At 52.6% G+C, this 18565-nt stretch overlaps 1 protein-coding gene across 1 annotated transcript; it reads left to right on the plus strand.

Moving 5' to 3' along the window:
• The first annotated feature begins 1146 nt into the window (after positions 1-1146).
• On the plus strand, positions 1147-17181 carry TACR1 (tachykinin receptor 1). The gene is made up of 5 exons (XM_009988710.2): positions 1147-1547; positions 11327-11521; positions 15856-16006; positions 16311-16507; positions 16890-17181. Exons 1-5 carry the CDS (start codon positions 1147-1149, stop codon positions 17179-17181), a joined length of 1236 nt encoding a protein of 411 aa, XP_009987012.2.
• Positions 17182-18565: the final 1384 nt, after the last annotated feature.

Here is an 18565-nt window from a genome sequence, read left to right on the forward strand (position 1 = left end):
TTGGCCCAGACACCCACCACCCCCCCAAAAAGGATGCAAAGCACAGGGAGATTTTGCGGGCAAAGAGGCTGGAAAGCAGCTGAGGAGGCGTGAAAATGGGGGGGCGAGGGGGTGCGGGGAAAGCCCGCGGCTCCCGCCCGCGGGGAAGGGCAGCTCTGCGCTGCGGGGACAGAACGGGAGGGGGGTGCGAGGCTCCGGGCGCCAGCGGAGCCCCCCCGGGCAGGGCGGAGGGGACCGGGGGGGCCGGGGGAGGGCTCTCCGTGCCGGCTCTGCCCATCGCTCGCTGGCACCGCCCGCGCCGCTTATAAAAGCCCCGGTCGCGGCTCGCCCGCCGCAGCCGGCTCCGCGGCACCGGCTGCACCACGAACCCTTCTCCGGTCCTGAACCGGGAGGGAGCTGCATCCTGAACCGGCTGCACCCCGAGCTGGGAGGGACCCGCATCCCGCTCCGGTCCTGAACTGGGAGGCACCTGCATCCCTGAACCGGGAAGGATCCGCATCCCGCTCCGGTCCTGGACCGGGAGGGACCCGCATCCCTGAACCGGGAGGCACCCGCATCCCGCTCCGGTCCTGGACCGGGAGGCACCTGCATTCTGCATGCTTCACTTCTGAATCGGGAGGGATCCACATCCTGCTCTGGTCCTGAACCGGGAGGGACTCGCATCCTGCACTGGCTGCGCCGTGAACCGGGAGGAATCCGCACTCCGCTGCAGCTGTAGCCAAGCCTGGAGGGACTCACACCCCGAACCAGCTGTGCATCCCAGTCCAGCTGTGCCCGAACCAGGAGGTACCTGCACCCCAAACCAGCACAGTGCCTTAACATGGCCGGGCACCCTGCTCCAGCTGCACCCAGAGACAGGAGGGAGCTGCACCCCGAATCAGCCATGCACCCCAAACTGACTGCACCCTGAACCAGGAGAGACGCATGTCCTGAACCAGCGGTGCACCCCACACCCGCTGTCCCCTCGACTGGGAGGTCCCTGTGCCGTGCACCCCAAAATGGCTGCACTCTGAACCAGGAGAGACCTGCGCCCCAAACTGGCTGTGCGCCCAAAATTTGTTGTACCCTGATCCTGCTGCACCCTAAACCAGGAGGGACCTGTGCCCCAAAGCATCTCTGTGCCCGGTCTGGCTGCGGCGCGGTGCGATGGATAACGCTTTGCCGCTGGAAGCGGAGCTGGAGCACCAGTGGCTACTCAATGGCTCCGTGAATGAGTCCTTCGTGAACCAGTTCGTGCAGCCCTCGTGGCAGGTGGCCCTGTGGGCTGTCGCCTACGCCCTCATCGTGGTGGTGTCGGTGGTGGGGAACGTGGTGGTGATGTGGATCATCCTGGCTCACAAGAGGATGCGCACCGTCACCAATTACTTCTTGGTGAACCTGGCTTTCGCCGAAGCCTCCATGTCCGCCTTCAACACGGTGGTGAACTTCACCTACGCCATCCACAACGAGTGGTACTATGGGCTGCTCTACTGCAAGTTTCATAATTTCTTCCCCATCGCCGCCGTCTTCGCCAGCATCTACTCCATGACAGCCATCGCCCTGGACAGGTGAGTTCTGAGCAGCAAACCCCAAACCTTCCCTGGCACCCGAGTCTGCCTCCATCCGGGTGCTGTGCTCAGCTCCATCTGATCTCTGGCCGTGGGAGAACAGTGTAATTAAAATAAAGCTCGTTTTGGTAAAAGAGAGCTAGAAATAATCCCTCTCCCTGCCCTGGATGCAGGTGGCTTTGGGAATCCTTTGTCAGCCCTGCAAAAGGAGCTCAAGAAAAGGCTTTGTGACCCCCGTGCATGTCGATAGCGTGTCTTGGGTGTGTGTTTGTGGCATCGCTGTCCTCTCCCTTCCCAGCTCCTCTGCACATCCATCCATTCCTTTCCCAGGCTCCTCATTTAAGAGCAAACTCAATATTTAGCACAAAATGGCATCACCTCATGACATAAAATCACACGCCTGTGTCGGACGTGCCTCCGCCGCGCTGCAGGAGCTGTTCCTTGTGGCTTGATTGGGTTGGGAGCTGCCTACGGAGCCTCGGAGAGAACCTCAGGCTCAGGAAAGGCATCTTGACTTGGCAGGTGTGAGTCGTCGCGTTGTGTGCCGGCGTATCCCCCCCAAGAAAACCCACCTTGATTTAATCAGCAGGGGTCAGGCGGTGCCAGGGGTAGGTGCCCGGGATTTCTCTCGTTGGGCTGCAGCCAGCACGGCTTATTGTGGGTTTGGTTTTTGTTACTGCCCGGTTTCTGCCGGCAGAGCGACATCCCGCTCGCGTTTCGCCACGATCAAAAGTTGGGGAAGCGCTCGGTGCGGTGCCATGGCACGGGGGGCGCTGCCTTTGTCGCCGTAGACGGATGCGCCAGGGCTCGAGGGACACGCAACAGCCGCGCCGCTCCCTTCTGTCCTCTCCCCCTCCAAGAAATCTTTCCTCTGATGGCATTTTCACACCAGCGCTCGAGACGGCTCGAGGCTTCCAAGCAGCTTTGCAATTCCCTCTTGAGCACCGGCGTTTCAAGCGCAACAGATTTTTTCCAAAGCAACATATTTCCCGAAGACAGCTCAGCTCTGCAACGGCTCTTTTTGGTCCTTCTTCCCAGGGAGTGATGGACGTTTTGGCTGGGGTTACATGTGAGGGGGGGCAGGAGGTTTGCATCGCTGTACGCCAGCACGTTTGGAGCTGCTGTCTAAGCGCCGCGCAAACTGGCACGGATATTTCCCGACGAGAAATTACAGCGCTGCCACAACTCACCCACTGACAGCTTGAGAAACAAGAGCTGGAGATGAACGATGCTCTCTGGTCCTTAAAAACAGGCTCAGAGGTTTTGTTTCACTCTGGAGCGGGTACAAGACCCTCTCCCCAAAATAAATCGGACACAGCCAAGCTCTCCTACCGGAGATGTGCGGAGAATTCAAGCAATAATAAATAAAAAGAGGGATACGACCAGCACAGCTCTGTTCCTACCCAGTGGTGTTGCTGGCTCTGTTTCAGCGTTTTGAGGATGTTGGGGATCAGCCCACAAAACCACTTTCAGGTTAGAATTAATTAGAAAGATGATTTTATTTTATTTTTTTTTTAATAGTTTGTTTTTTAGCCTTCAGTCCACACCCTGGAATAACCAGAAAAGCAAATCTGCCAGGGGAAGCTGGAGGAGCCTGTGTAAAACAGGGAGCAAAGGCAGGTCTGGGAGCCTGGGGCTGAATTTTGAGGGGGTATTGGCATTTCCAGATTTCTTCTTGCATCTGCAACCCTGAAGGGAGGCTTGGTTTCCCTGGGGCTGGGCTGCAAAAACCTGTGCGTGCAGGCTTGGCTCACCCATTAAGAAAGATCTAAAAGAAGCTGCAGCTTCGGTGTGCAAACATCTCCTGTACAGAGCTACCTGCTGCATTTCTTGGCCTTAAATTTCCAAGGAAATTTGGCAGGTGAAGGCAGCAAAGCCCATCCTCTGCCCCTCCAGGCAAGCAGCATGCAACGACACCTCCAAGCGCTGGAAAATTGTTTATTTTCCTGGGTCTGAAACCTGACAATAGTAACTTAAATGCATGAAATGCAAGAACTTGTTCCAGGCACCTAAAAGGGAAGAATTTATCCTGGCAAGCAGCAAAAAGCTGTGTGGGAACAAGGAAAGCAAGTACCTGAATTCGGAGGAGCAGAGCCAGGTAGGCTCAGCAGAACGGGTTGTATTCACAGCCAGGACGTGTCTGAAACCAAACAAGACTGCAGATCTGATTTTCATCAAAAACCAGGGAAGTAGAATTGAATGTGCCTCCTGTTCCCAAAGTGCATTAAGCCATCTAGCAGAGAGGCTGGATAGGGAGTCTGAAGGCTCGGAGGAGCGTCGGTCTGTAGATTGCTCCCCTAAATCATCTCCGCTTGCGCTTTCTAAAAGCAATTGCCAGAACGTTCTCGCCGGAGGATACAGAACTGCCTTGGAAAGACTCGGCACAACAGAGTCGATGAGAAAACAAATGGGGAAGAGGGTTTGATTCTCCCAATGGCTTTTTTTGCAGGACCTACCATGAGTTTGTGCAAGAAAAAAAAGCTTTTGCTCGAAGCCAGACTATCCGCTCTTTCACCAGGACCTATTTTAACCTGGGCACAACTGCTCTGAAAAAAAAAGCTAATCCTATAGAGAGTGTTATTCTGAACCCTGCAACAATAGGAGGAAATTCAGGAGTCAAGGCTGGCAGCTGGTAAAGTCTGCTCAGGAAAAGCCATGATCCTGCTGCTCAGCATCCTGCAGAAGGGAGGGCCAAACGGCTCGCTTTGGCACTGAAAAATCTGCCGTGTCCTTTGTTTTCGGGCATACCGGTGCCAGAGCACATCACACAGCCCTTTCCAGCTTCAAACTCTTCGTGAAGTCCTTCCCTTGAAAGAGAGAGACAGAAAATCCTGAGGTTTTTCCCAGTCTTCCAAGAAAAGTGAGACCCCAGCAGTGCCCATAGTGAGTCCAAGCACACAGAGAGCAAAAAAAAACCCAACTTTGTCACAATCCCTGTGGCGCACGCGACAGAGCATCATTAGATAACCAAACTGTTGACATTTTCTTTCTCCTTGGGACCTGGATTCATTTCTGAGCACCGCCACCCGCCCGCATCGTTAGCCAACATCGGGTGGAGGAATGAGTTTCCATGATGACGGACAACCGGGAACGCAGCTGAAGGTGAAGATCCTGGATTACTTGCAGAATCATTAAAAAAAAAACCCAACAAAACAATCATCTCTGATCTCAAAACTGTAAGTGAGCTATGCTGAAAACCCCGCAGGCTGAACGAACGCCGATGGGAAGGGTGAGAAGACACGAACTCAGGGTGAAGACAGACTGTGCAGCACTTGGGCTATTTAGTACAAAGCCATTTCCCTCTTTCTGCAAAGCCTCCTCCGCTCTCCAACAGCAGGAACGATGACATATCATGGGACTCATGCAACTCCTAGACCAACGTGCTACTATCACTCTTTAAAACAGCCCCCGCTCCGACCGCCGCCAGCGCCAACGCTGCCAGACCAGCACGCAGAGCTGGCCAATCCAACTGGGATCTTATTTATATTCCCTTTTTTATATCCAAATGGCTTATTGAGTTATACTAGGTGTCTTAAGGTCCATCAGTTTGCTAGCAGGAGCTGAGGAAGAAACATCCAATCTGCCAACCTTCATTCGCCACCGCGGCTCCGAAAATTGCCGGTTTGCAGCCGAGACCTGTTAATATCTCCGTGTTATTTGCAGCAGAAAAACCAGCTCGGAAAATTATTTACAGCTTGCAAGCTTGAACTCCCAGGTTGGACGAACCAGCTGAATATCAGGAACATATTTGCCAGCTCAGTGACCCCACGGCTCCCCGAGAGGCAATTACTGCAGAAAGAAACCCTCTGGAGAGGACAAATTACATCAGCACACAGACAGATTAATTAGTCATTTACACCCTAATATAGCACCAGGTTTTGTGGGGTTTTTTAATCTTGACTTAATGGACTTCTGGGGTTTGCAGAGCAAGACTGCGACCTGCGCCCGGCGCTGTGTAATCTTGATCTACTGGGATGTGTTTTGGAAGATGGAAGAGTGAGGGGGAAGCGAAAGGAGCCGGAGTTTAGGGCTGGCACCCCCTGCACCAGCCGCCCCGTGGCATTGCCGCCGCACCAGCTTGCAATAACCAAAGCAGCTTTTTGCATTCCCGAAAAAATAATGATCACTGACTGCTGTGAAAACCCTACGAAGCTGCTGGATACCCAGCACGGAGCTGGCTCCAAGCGTTGATTTCCCAGTTGGGGTTAGAAAGCAGAGGGGTGGGGAGGGGGAAGGGAAAGGCTCAGTTAAGGGGTCACTCACCAAGGCTGCTTTATGCCCGTGCTCCCAGCAACAGTCTCTGATCTGATGGGTATTAACTGGAATTAATCCCCCCCCCCCAATACCCACAAGAAATTAATTCAGCCTGTCAAAAAGCAAATTACATCTTTCCCCCCCTCCCTCTCCTTTGGAAAGAAGAGGGGGCTTGAAATTCCCGTGGAATAAATGTAGAACCAAGCTGAATTAGCAACAGTTTGGCGGCCGGGAGATGCAGGAGACTCGGGTTTTAGACGTGCTTTTGGGGTGACCACGGCGCTCCCCTGCGAGCTGGGCGCTGGCACAAGCCACCAGAGGAGTTTGAGGGCCTCTAGTGAGATATTTGGCTCATTTGGTGGCTTTCTTAATTTATTCCTTTATTTATTCTGAATTCCTCAATGGCTCAGTGGGAACCACCCGTGCACTAAGTGCGGCAGGTCTTGGGGGGAGCAGCCCTGCGTTTCACGTGATTTTCCTTCTTCCCCTTCCCTCTCCAGCTACAAACCAGTGCTGGGACTAATTGGTTGATAGGGTCCTACAGGTGCCTCGAATAACAGCACCTGCAGAGTCTCCCAGCGTTGGGTCGTGCTTTGGGTCCTCTCCCAGCCCACCCCAGCGCTGTTGGCAAACGCAACGGATGCAGGAGGGAGCTCTGTGCCTCCTTCGAACATCTCACCGCGACTCACCGAGGGTTTGATCCCATCTGGCTTCGAAAACCGAGCGTGCCCGGGGGGTTCGCGATGCCCGAGGTGCTGGGCAGGAAGGCGGGGGAGTCTGCAAAGCTGCCGGCGTAACGCAGGGGGGTGTTCCATGGTGGGTCACGGTCCTCTGCGACTGTGCTCGAAGGAAATACCGAGCTGCCTTCAGAAGGGAAAGACACGGTGCCGAACCGGTGCCGCGGGGAAACGCCGGTGAGAAACCTGCAGCCTCCTGCCGGATGAAAACGCTTTGCCGAGCGTTGGGCATCAGTCAGGTCTCGGGGCAGGAGCGCGCTGTCCGTCCCTCGGTTTGGACGGATGCTGGGTTATGCCAAAGCGATAAAGAGGAGGAAGCTGGTGCCTTCATCCCCACTCAGGCAGGGGGATTGGACGAGATGATCCTTTGAGGTCCCTTCCAATCCCTGACATTCTGTGATTCTGTGATCCCCAGCGTCGTGTTTCAAGCCTCCTCGGCCGTCGTTCAGACACGAGGTGCAAACCTGTTCCGGGGACGGTGTTTTTGCATCTGCGTTGTCGCGACCTAATCGGCGCAGAAAGGAAAAAGGCAGGTTTTTCTCTACGGAGAAGCTTTTCATGTCTCGGGTAGGACGGACCCGGCGCCGTGCTGGAGGTATTTGACCGACCTCGATCCGAGGCATCTGCTCTGACTTGGTTGCAGACTCCCCCGGGAACCAACTGGGCACTAACCCCCTCTTCGCTCAGGACGGGAAATCGTTGCGCAGTGAAACACCCAGCACAAACTCTGCGTCCTCTTGGTTGCTCATCTCTTATCTGCTGTACCCTTATTACTTAGTGAAGCAGATAAGGAACCTCTGGGATGAAAGATGCTTCATGAATTTTTGCTGTTAATCTCATCTCCATCAGGGTGAAAGTGATTGTGTAACGTTAGTTACCGAGGCAGACTCCAGATGCAATTAATAGATGGCTACACTGTCTTGAACGCGATATATTTAATAACCAATATGCTCAGAGCTACGCTGGTACAATGTCATACTCAAATGCTGTTGTATTGTCATGGTAACACCCCCCAAAACACAATAAAATATTTAAACAACAGCAAAGGGCATTACCAACGTCACCAAATAGCATCTGGCGCAGAGTTGCGTGCTTTAGTGCCAGACCCATTAAATATGGTGGGTTTAAAACATTAAACGTGGTGGGAAAGGCGCAAGGAAACCGCAGCCGCGAGGGCATCGGGTCTCTCCTGCAAGGAGCTGGGCAGCCCTGAGCTTGCAAAACGTAACGATGGTTTGCACTTGAGCACGGTGCTGCCATCTGAAAGGAGAGCAGCTGCAGATAGTTTTATTTTGAGGAACAGGTACCATTAAGTCTTCCCAACCCAACATCTTCTGCAGGCAAACGGCCCCGTTCCTGGTGCTACCTCCACAGGGAACAAAACCTTTCCCTAACCCAGGATTTCTGCCCTTAAATCCTCAACCAAGTGTCAATTCCCTATGAAAAATCCCATGAAGACCACACGGTGGTTTGTCACTCGCCGCAGTGGCGAGGGCAGGACGCTTACGTAGGGACGTGCTCCTCTTCCTCACCTTCTGCAACACCCGTTTTTTTTATGGATGGGAAAAGTGCCCTCTTGAACAGTACAGGAAAAAAACATCCCTCTAATGGGATACAGCATCTGAGGGAGATGGGCAGAGTGGGGCCACAGAGGCACTTTGCCAGAGGAAACATGAGCTAATAAACTCATTAGCTTTGCTTTCCAGAGCCCGCTCCTCGCCGGAGCAGCCAGGACCTGGGCGGCCGAGCCAAGGAGGGCCGCGGCTTCCCAGCACTTACTCTCTGATCAATGCCTTCTGTGTTGTGCCCAGTGCTGCAAAACCATGCATGGGGCCAAACGCCTGCCAGCACCTTGCAGATACCCCGGGCATCGCAGCCGCACCCCGTGCCGGCGCTCTGCATCTCCGTTTGAATGCCAACTTTCATTAATAAAAAAAAAAACCAAATAGATAGACGGGCTTTTTTTTTGCTGAAAGGCAAAGGCACGATTGACACGTTGTTTTTCTTCCCTGCTAAGAAGTGATTGATGGAGGATCTCCCTTGCCTGGGAGATCAAACCTACGTGGAGAGGAGAAGACAACTCAGAGGTACCTGCGGCACGGGGTTGCTTTTCTGCTTCCCATTCGCTTGCTCGGAAGTGAGGTTTTCCTTTAGGTTAACCAGAGCCCAGCTGTAAGAAATGCACCACGAGGAAGGGTTGGGCTCAAACTGAGCAGAATTGCAAGAAAGCAAACTGGCTTTTTTTGGGACCTGTGTTCTAGATGCAAAAAAAGATCCAGCAGTGGCCAAAAAACCCCACAAAAACTCAAAGACAGGAATACACACAAACCTATCGGGTAGAGAAACATGGAAAGTCCGATGGGTCTGCAAGGAAATGAGAGCTATTTGAGCACAACGGATCCAGTGCTGGAAGAAGGAAAAAAAAGCTGCTTTACTTCCTCTACTGATGCTTTTCCACCCCAAAACAAGCTCTCATCCGAGCTAAGGTGGCCACGAAAGCGTATTCTCTGCTTCCCTCCTCTCTCCAGTTTGATTTTTGCATCAAATGTTCTTGTCAAGGAGAAGGGAGGGGGGAAAGGAAGCAGTTAATAAAATGTTCAGACAATTTTCTGCTTAGCGATACAATTATTATATGATTATACAATATTTTGATACAAAATAACGCTCTAATCATTTTCAGAATGTTTGTGCATTTCCATCCATCTCCATCATTTTTATGGTCTCTAACACCAACTCCACCGAGCAGCCCAGAACTTTTTTAGTACATTTTTTTCTTCCCCATCAGAGCCTTTGTCTGGGAGAACTGTCATTATTCCCATTTTTAATCCTGATGGGCAGCTGAACCCAAGGGAATACTTCAGAGGTCGCCCAGGACCTACAGTTTGGGAATCGCTGCCGAAAAAAAGGATTTGGGGCCAGTTTTCATAGAATCATAGAATCATAGAATGGTTAGGGCTGGAAGGGACCTTCAAAGGCCATCTAGTCCAACCCCCCTGCAAGGAACAGGGATATCTCCAACTAGATCAGGTTGCTCAGGGCCTCGTCCAACCTGGCCTTGAACGATTTTCCCCAAAGTGCCACTACCTTGCTCCCTCCCGCCTCTCTGACCCCGTCCTTGCAACGCCAGCACGGTCGGATGAGTTTTGCCATCTCCTTTCCACCACAAGACGGTGTTGCAGACAGGTCGATGGCGGTTGGAAAGGTCTCCAGGCGATGTGGTTGGGGTTTAGTTCGTCATTACGTCAATTAGTTGGATGTTTTATCCATCACAAGGGCTTCTGTAGCTGCGAAGTTCCTTAAACCGATGGGGAACGTCCTCCGACATCCACTGGCAGAAACAAAGTTGGAGATGCACAAGCATTCCTGGCTGGTTGCAATCACGCGCTGGCTTTGCGTTCCAGTGGTCTCAGCGTCAGGTGTTTCTCCAAGAAAGTATTTCAGCAGAAATGGCCCAACTTTTGTGGAAATCTCTTGTTTTCCACCATTTGCATGCTTGAGCTTGAACCATCAGGTTGAGCACCAGCAGCAAACTTGGGCATGTGGACTTCTTGCTGCTTGGGAGCATCAACCCGGGGTAACGTCCTCTGAAAGCCATGACAAAGTCCACCCAGCAAACCTGCCAACGAGGGGCTCAGCCACCAGCAGGCCTTTGAAGGGCGAGAAAGAGGAAGGAGATGCCAGGGTCCTGTCAGGGTCCTGGGCAGCCAATCGCAAGTATGATAAGGAAGAAATGAGAAAGACGGATGCAGAAACCAGGAGACCTTGATGCACCGCCAGCCGCTGTGCCAGAGGGGCACTAACACCCGTTGCCTCAGCTCCTTCTAACCAGCTTTGATTTCAAGCACGAAACAGAATTTTGAGGGATAATTATCAGGTGGATTAGGTGGATTTTCAGCTGCACAAAGGCAACAAGGTTTGGTACCCTGGGGCAGAGGAAGAGCTGACTGTGGTACTTCCTACATACTTAGACATTAATCCCTATGTCTTTGCCACTGCAAGTGGCCACCTAAAAATGCAACACGGGGGGATTTTCCACCTAGGAGAAAATTAAAAGGAAAAAGTGTCCATTCTCTGAAAGAAGAAGGGATGAAGGGAGATATAGAGGAGGCTGAAAATGCCTCAGGCAATAACACAGAGTGATCAATGCTCCTCCTCCTCCCGAAGCTCGCGTGGAGCGAGGCGGAAATAAAATAAAAAATTTGCCACGTTCTCACTTAATCCTTCCAGTGCTGCTGGCTGCTGCCAGCTTTGCAAAATCAGATTTGCAGAGGGATCAATTCCATCTGCCTCGTCGCCACTGGAGCTTCCCTCACGTGTGACTGACGTTCAGCCAGGAGCTGGGCAGATGCAGGTGGCATCTCAGATCACCCATCCCACGCTGGCCCAGCACTCTTCTTCTCCTGCAACACTCAGCACTGTGATCTACCATAGAGAGATGATTTTGGGCAGGTGCTGCTAAAGGAGCTGGTGCCTTTGTACAAACCAGCCTTTGCAGAAGCAGCCGGTTGCGTTCGCGAAGCTGGTTTTCAGCTAAAAGTCAATGAGTGGCTCAAATGGGTTTCAAATCTCAAGGGTTGAGATGCTGCAAGAGAATTAGAACATCGGTCAGGCAATGCTCCAGAAAGGGATTATTTGATGCTGTCTGCATTGTGAGGAGTGAGGGGCTGCCAGAATGCATTAAGGGGGTGTCAAAAGTATGACCCCCCATGCAAGGGAGACCTGAAACAGCCCCAAAAGCTGCGATATCGGGGCTTTCAAGGCTTGATTTCTCCTTGTCCCACCTTGCAGGTACATGGCTATCATCCACCCGCTGCAGCCCCGGCTCTCGGCCACCGCCACCAAGGTGGTCATCGGCATCATCTGGCTCCTGGCTTTCCTGCTGGCTTTCCCCCAGGGTTACTACTCGGTGACGGAGGAGCTGCCGGGGCGGTTGGTGTGTCTGGTGGAGTGGCCGGAGCACAGCACTAACGTATATGGAAAAACGTGAGTTGAATTCTTCTGGATAAGTCACCTTACAGAAAAAAAAAAAAAAAGTATAAAAAAAAAAGGAAGAGAGGAAGGATGGGAATGGCTCAAAGCTCCTTGGGATGGGGAAATCCTCCCCCTGCCCCAGTGAGGGCCAGTGCTGTGTAGGAGACAGCAGCAAAACCTCCATCCCTATCATCTTGGGGCACACCAGGGTTAATTGAAGTGAGTTTAGCGCTGCTCGTGGTCCAAACGTTGCCCCATATTGTGCCACGCTCCCTGCCCTTCTTGGATGCTCATCCTCGAGGGAAACTCACATAAACCAGCTGAGACACAATATTTTGGCTGTGGGGAGGGGGTCTGCGTCGCCCCCAGGGGTTTATTGATACACACAGGTGTGGCTCGAGGTTTTGCACCACCTTTCCTGCAACCCAAAGCTCTAAAGGTTTCCTGGGGTGAGAGTTATTCCTGCAAGAGGTAAACAGGGTTTTACCAGGAGTATCTGGACCAGGCAATAACATCAAAAAAAAAAAAAAAAATGGTTTGGGATTTACCAAGCCCAAATGCCCCAAAATTCACTTGACTTTAAAATCCAAACTACAAAAAGAGGCTCTGGGGCATCGGCTCAGGCTGGGAGGCAGACGCTGGGCTAGGAGGGCTCAGCAGGAATCTCTTGTTCTCCCCGTTAAGGTGCCAGCTAATTAAATCTGGCATTTCCAAAGGGCCTGGGCAATGCCGCCGGTCTGCCAGCGCAGCGGTCCTCCGTGGTTTGTGCTTTGAAGGCCGCGAGTCATGCGGCGAGTTAAATGTCACGAGTTACGGAAAAAAAAGAAGGGAAAAAAAAAAAAATAGAGGCATTTGTGATCTCCAGTCCCGTGGAGCAATGGATTAGGGCTGTGAAATTGTGCCGGAGCCGAAGCAGGGGACACACGCGCACGGAGAGGTGTGGGAAGCCGAGCTGAGCCTGGCGAAGGTCTCTCTGCGAGACAAATGAGACGAGTGTGCCGGGCAGCAGCCAGCAGCAGGTTGCAGAGAGCTGAACGGTATAGAATCATGGAATGGGTTGGGTTGGAAGGGACCTCAAAGATCATCTCGTTCCAACCCCCCTGCCATGGGCAGGGACACCCTCCACCACACCAGGTTGCCCAAAGCCCCATCCAACCTGGCCTTGAGCACTTCCAGGGATGGGGCAGCCACAGCTTCTCTGGGCAACCTGTGCCAGTGCCTCACCACCCTCAGAGGGAAGAATTTCTTCCTTAGATCCCATCGAAATCTCCCCTCTTCCAGTTTAAAGCCATTGCCCCGTGTCCTGTCACTCCACACCCTTGTCCAAAGCCCCTCTCCAGCTTTCTTGGAGCCCCTTTAGGCACTGGAAGGTGCTGGAAGGTCTCCCCGGAGCCTTCTCTTCTCCAGGCTGAACAGCCCCGACTCTCCCAGCCTGTCTCCAGAGCAGAGGTGCTCCAGCCCTCGCATCATCTCCATGGCCTCCTCTGGCCCCGCTCCAGCAGCTCCGCGTCCTTCTTGTGTTATTTATTATCTTCTTACCTATTCGCATTGCAAGGCAGGTATGGCAGCAACTAAGCTGGGGCCGGTTTTCCAACCTTTAATTATTCCAGGCCACCATGATAAATACAACCAGCGAGAAGAAACGCCGCTGGCTGACGCAGCCCACACAGACACCGAGCCCCCCCCGGCCTGAAGCAGCGACCAGCACGAGCTCAGGGCCTGACTGGGACAGATGGTTTGCCGTCGCGCTGTACGCTGGGGCCCGTCGCATTTTCAAACTAATTCAGGAGAAAAATGCCACCATTAACCGATGAATGATTTGCTGCTGGAAGCCGGGCGCCGCTTCAAAGCCCGAGCGTCCCGTGCTCCTCGGCGACCACGGGTCTGCAGGCAGACGAAGGCAGCGAAGCAGACACCGAGCAGAAGCTTTTTTAACAGCAAAACCCCAAATATTTGGTGGGGACCGAACGTGGTTTGCAGCTCAGCAGCGTCTCTCCGAACCGTACAGACCCGCTTGCGCGGCGCAGAGCCCGAGATGGTTTTTTGCCATCCCAAAATAACTTTGCAGGGACAGGTGCTTGAGCCACTGTCAAACACCCTCCGCTGCTGGCGTGGCCTTGGTGCAGTTTATTTCAGGAAGGCGCTGGCAGCAGCTGGCATCGTTTGCAATGCCATGATGGAAAATAATAGTATTTTTACGGTTCGTGGTCTTCCCAACACTGACAAGTCCTTTCTCTTGGCAAACAGAGCCCAGAAAGCACAAGCCCGGCATGCAGAGGGTATCTGAGACCGGGGTGTGCACATGAGGGTTTTCCTGGGAAGCGTGCCCGTTCCCAGCCTGCTCGTGTGGGTGGAAGCAGATGAAGACCCCGGCGCGGGCGAGATGCTGCGGCTGCAGCAGGAGCCGGCGGTTCAGCCCAATCCGATCGGCGGCCGCTCGCCACCGCTGACCACCGGTTCCCTCTCCCGCTTCTGGTTTCCAAACAGATGTCTGATCTATTCCAATGGCGTTGGCTGCTGTTCCAGCCGGTTAAGGGACGGGGAAAAGCCGCTCTGCTCGCCGGCTCCTCTGGGAGATAACGGCCCGCGGCGACCGTCTGGGCTTTGCAAGGCAAGAGGAGGTGGCAGCCCCCTCCTCCAGCATCCCTGTCCTATAACCCCTACAGGGTTCTCCGTCCTATACAAGACCCTAAATCCTCACACCGAAAACCTTTAAACTACAAAACAGGCTTCTCAAAGAGCTCGGATCCTGAAATTGTTGGAGACAGAATAACATACGGATGGTTTCACATGGAGACCAGTTTTCAGCGCCCAGGGTTCAAACGGAATTACTCCCAGGGCTCTTCAGAAATCCCTGGGTGGCTCAGAAAATAAGGGTCTGTCTTGCTTATGTTATCTAACGGCTCCTCTGGGGCATTTCTGCATCTCTGTCAGCCCCTTGCAGCCGGTTTAAGACCCTGCGTTACATGGGAAGCGCAACGAAATCTTCATCGCGGAGCCACGGAGACGCCTCTTTAATTAGCAAAATAGAAAACAGCCCTACCAAATCCAGCTCAAACGCGATTAGCGCTGGGCGAAGAGGAGGCCAAATGAGATTGCAGGTACCAAACGAGGAGGAGATGGCGTGGCAGCAGAGGTCCGGGGCCAACCCCATTCCCTGTGGGATCCTGACCCGTTCGTTACGCTTTGGAGATATTATTGAATCAAAGCTCCCGGGAGGACGAGTGAATGCAAGAGCGGAGCGTGGCTACAGGGCTTGAGCCCCCCGGCACGGACGCAGCACCTCGCATTCCAGCCCATAAACCCACGCCAAGACCCGAAAGATTTAGGGGAAAATTACCTCCGGACCTGGTGGCACGCGTGATGCTTTCCAAGCCAGCTGTGTGCAAGCCAGACATGTTTCTGGATCACTATGGCTCACCCTTCTGCAGGGGAGAGAGGTTTTTGTGAGCTCGGTGGTAGGAAGGAACCTGCAAGGTCAAACTGTCCATCCCCATCCTGTTCGTTTTAAACAGCATCATTTTTAAACCAGTTTTAAACCAGTGACTATTTAACACAAACCCTTCACTGCAATCCCAGTGGCTATCACAACCTGCCACAGCTCCACCAACTTCATGACAAAACAGTCTCCAGCCTCTGCTCACGGTTTCATCCAGACCCTCTCATTCAATTTTGGCCCCATTTATACCTGATATAAACAGACACAAAGATCCTGCCCTTTCCACGAGCCTGGAGAACTGACCCAGCCACTGAATTTGCAGAAAAGTTCTAATAAACCTCCACGACAAGGGTTTAGGCTGTGGTTTTGGGGACTGAGGTTATGCCTTGTGCCCCCTGAGCCCAGCTAAACCGACGGTGGCTCAGGATGCAGGCAAAGTGCATCCAAGACCCAGCGTTTGCCCCGCAGGGAAAGACTTTATTTCTTCAGCTTAATATTCCCGTCCTTTCTATGTCAAAAAAACACACATTTGTTCTTGCAGGACTGCAAATAAAAGGTGTGATGAGCAAGCACTCATCTCTTGGCAAATTTGGGGTGTAACCACAGTAGAAGAGAGAGTAGAGCCACCTCAGCTACGACGCCCTTGCCTCAGGCAGGTGACACAAGTTCCTCACTGGCCTCCTCATCCCATCCCAGGAGGGCGTTAGGATGCCCAAGACTGGTAGCAGAGGCTCAGAAAAGATAGAGGTGAAAGTAGGGAGTCCGGCTCGAGCTCTGCAGGCAGTGTGTCTGCAGGAATTGTGCCACATTCTCTTTGTCCCCATGAAGCACTTCGCCTTCAAGCTTGGTTTGCAAGAAAAAGACCGAACGGGTAGAGGGCACACTCAATGACCATCGTTTTTTCTAGGTATCACTTCTGCATGACCATCCTGATCTACTTCTTGCCACTTCTGGTGATAGGATGTGCCTACACCGTGGTTGGCATCACCCTCTGGGCCAGCGAGATACCTGGTGACTCCTCCAACCGCTACCATGAGCAGGTCTCGGCTAAGCGGAAGGTAAGGAGCTTCAAGCACGGTAGGAGCCATCATTCATGCCCAATCCCAATTAACCACAGCCAAAAATACTTCATTAGGAGTGGAAACAGGTCAGGAATTGTTGTGTGGTTGTTGCTAATGGAGCAGAGCATCCTCGATGCGTGTCCTCCATGAACATGCATGGTTTAACCAAGATGTCGACCGTGCGTTCCCAGTTGGAAAGGTCTCCAAGGCAAAAAGAGGTGGCCCCTTCTGGAGGGTGACACCCCACCCATGGGGCGTCTGACGAATGACTTTTCTTCCCTGCCCTCTCTTCTCCTCCCAGGTAGTGAAGATGATGATCATCGTGGTGTGCACGTTCGCGCTGTGCTGGCTGCCCTACCACATCTACTTCGCCTTGCAATATTTCAATCCTGAGTGGTACCTGCAGAAGTTCATCCAGCAGGTCTACCTGGCTATCATGTGGTTGGCCATGAGCTCCACAATGTACAACCCCATCATCTACTGCTGCCTCAATGACAGGTGGGTTTCAAGTCACTTTTGGCAACAGGGAGGGCAGGACCGGGAGATACAGAGGGATCTGATGGAGGAGAGAATGGATTGAGACTATTTCCAGGACGGTTCTGTACCATTCTCTGCCAAGGGTTGCTTCCAGAAGATGCAAGGACAATACAATACTCACCTAAATAATTCTTTTCTAAAGCCCCTGTGGGATTTGAGAGCAGGTATCAAACAGTCCCAGCTCCTAACTGGGATTTATCCGTGGGTTTTTTCCTCTCCTTAGTGAAAGGTAGCATTTGTTGTTGTTTAGCAGTGCTTAGCTGTCTTCCCACTCCTAGCGAGGTCCTTTTGCCATCTCCACGTCCCTCACCCCTGCCTTTCCCCATCTCTTCCGTTCCCCCAGGTTTCGCGTGGGGTTCAAACACGCGTTTCGCTGGTGCCCGTTCGTCAGCGCCGGTGAGTATGAGGGCCTGGAGATGAAGTCAGCCAGGTACCTGCAGACACAGAGCAGCATGTACAAGGTCAGCCGGATAGAGACCACCGTGTGCTCCGCGGTTGGTGCGGCCGAAGAGGAGCTGGAGGAGAGCAGCAAGGCCAAGCGTCTCTCCGTAGACATGACCTCCAATGGCTCCTCCCGCAGCGACTCCAAAACAGTTTCTGAAAGCTTCAGCTTCTACTCCAACACACTCACCTAAGTGGCTTCCCGGCTCCATCGGCTGCTCACAAGGGTGCCACCATCCCCTTTCCCTCACTGGGATGCTCTGGCACTCGATCCACCCAGCGTCATCACCCCCATTTGTGATGTGCTGGTTTTTTTCTGTGCTGTTTTACCGTCTCTTGCTGTGCTGCTCACTCGCCATCCTTGGGCGAGCTCAAGAGCAAAAGCTTTGGATTAGTCCCACGTGCTCCACCACAGCTCGTGCCGGAACACAGGAGAGGTCTGGCCTCCACCTTGCTTGCTGTCTGCCCAGCTGACTGCGTGCTGGGCAGGTGGACAAGATGCAGAAATGGGACAGAGCTGGGTTTTTCTCCTAACCCATAAATACAACATTGGCAGGCACGTCCCTGCTCTCTGCAAGGCAGCAGGGATCTCCCAGTGCATCCCACCCCACAGAAAAATGAACCAGTCTTGCACTTTCCTCCTCTCACCTTTAATTTCCTTCTCCCTTTCACTCCTGGTTGAATAGCCAGAGGGGTATTTAATTCAAAAATCCAGCAAAAAACGCTATTTTCAACTTCAGGAGCCTGTACATCCAGTGAGGTACCACTGACCACTTGGAGCTTCAACTCAGATCCAGATACTTCTGCACAGTCCCAACTCATCTCCAGCACCTGCATCTGTCTGCACGACGGTCTCCTGTTGCCACTCCACACCACAGCTCATCGAAACTGGGCTCTCGAAAGGACTTCTGAACTGAGCCAGACTTTGGTTGCTGGTAGTCAACCGTACGTGCCAAAAGCAATCACTGTGATTTCCTAAAAGCCCCAAGGTGGTGTCTCTTGGATAGAGTTTGGAAGCCTGTGGAGGTCTGGAGAAGAAGACACTGGCCATACTGAAATATTTGCTCACAACTCGGAAACGTCTAGAGCTGCACAGAAACAGGCATGGCAGGTTTCTGCCAGAAAAACAAAGTTTTGCCAGCATACAAGGTTTGAAGGGAGACAAGAAGTTTGCAGACTTTTTTTTTTTTCCCTCAAAGGAGGGTTGAAATGATTCACTTCCACTTTCTGGACTTTGTTTTAATCAGGGAAACTTTTTTCTTTTCATCCCCCTGTCTTTTGCGTAAAACATGAAGTTTATGGTGTGTACGTGGGTATATCTAATATTTTAGTCCTGTTATGATGGATAATTTTCACTGGGGCTGTCGTACCCAGGGCTCCTTTGGTCAGCAAACAGATGAACATATACTCAAGGGGGGGGAGAGGGGGAAAAAGTAAATAAAATGGGAAGTAGGGAAAGTTGGGAACAAACTCACAAGTTTGGGGGCATTTTGGGGGTGGTTATATTGACTGCTCCTTGCTGCTGGTCCAATTCTCACTCTTGGTGTAGAAATCAGATGCCCAAAATGGGCTGATTCA

The sequence above is a fragment of the Tauraco erythrolophus genome, chromosome 29, assembly GCF_009769465.1.
Source record: "Tauraco erythrolophus isolate bTauEry1 chromosome 29, bTauEry1.pri, whole genome shotgun sequence".
In the NCBI taxonomy this organism is placed as follows: Eukaryota; Metazoa; Chordata; class Aves; order Musophagiformes; family Musophagidae; genus Tauraco; species Tauraco erythrolophus.

What these genes read in the sequence shown, in the direction of transcription:
- TACR1 (XM_009988710.2), top strand. Translation starts at nt 1,147, where the DNA reads ATGGATAACGCTTTGCCGCTGGAAGCGGAGCTGGAGCACCAGTGGCTA. An exon ending in ACTAACGTATATGGAAAAAC is followed by an intron (nt 11,522 to 15,855) that starts GTGAGTTGAATT and finishes CGTTTTTTCTAG; the next exon opens with GTATCACTTCTGCATGACCA. An exon ending in AGGTCTCGGCTAAGCGGAAG is followed by an intron (nt 16,007 to 16,310) that starts GTAAGGAGCTTC and finishes TTCTCCTCCCAG; the next exon opens with GTAGTGAAGATGATGATCAT.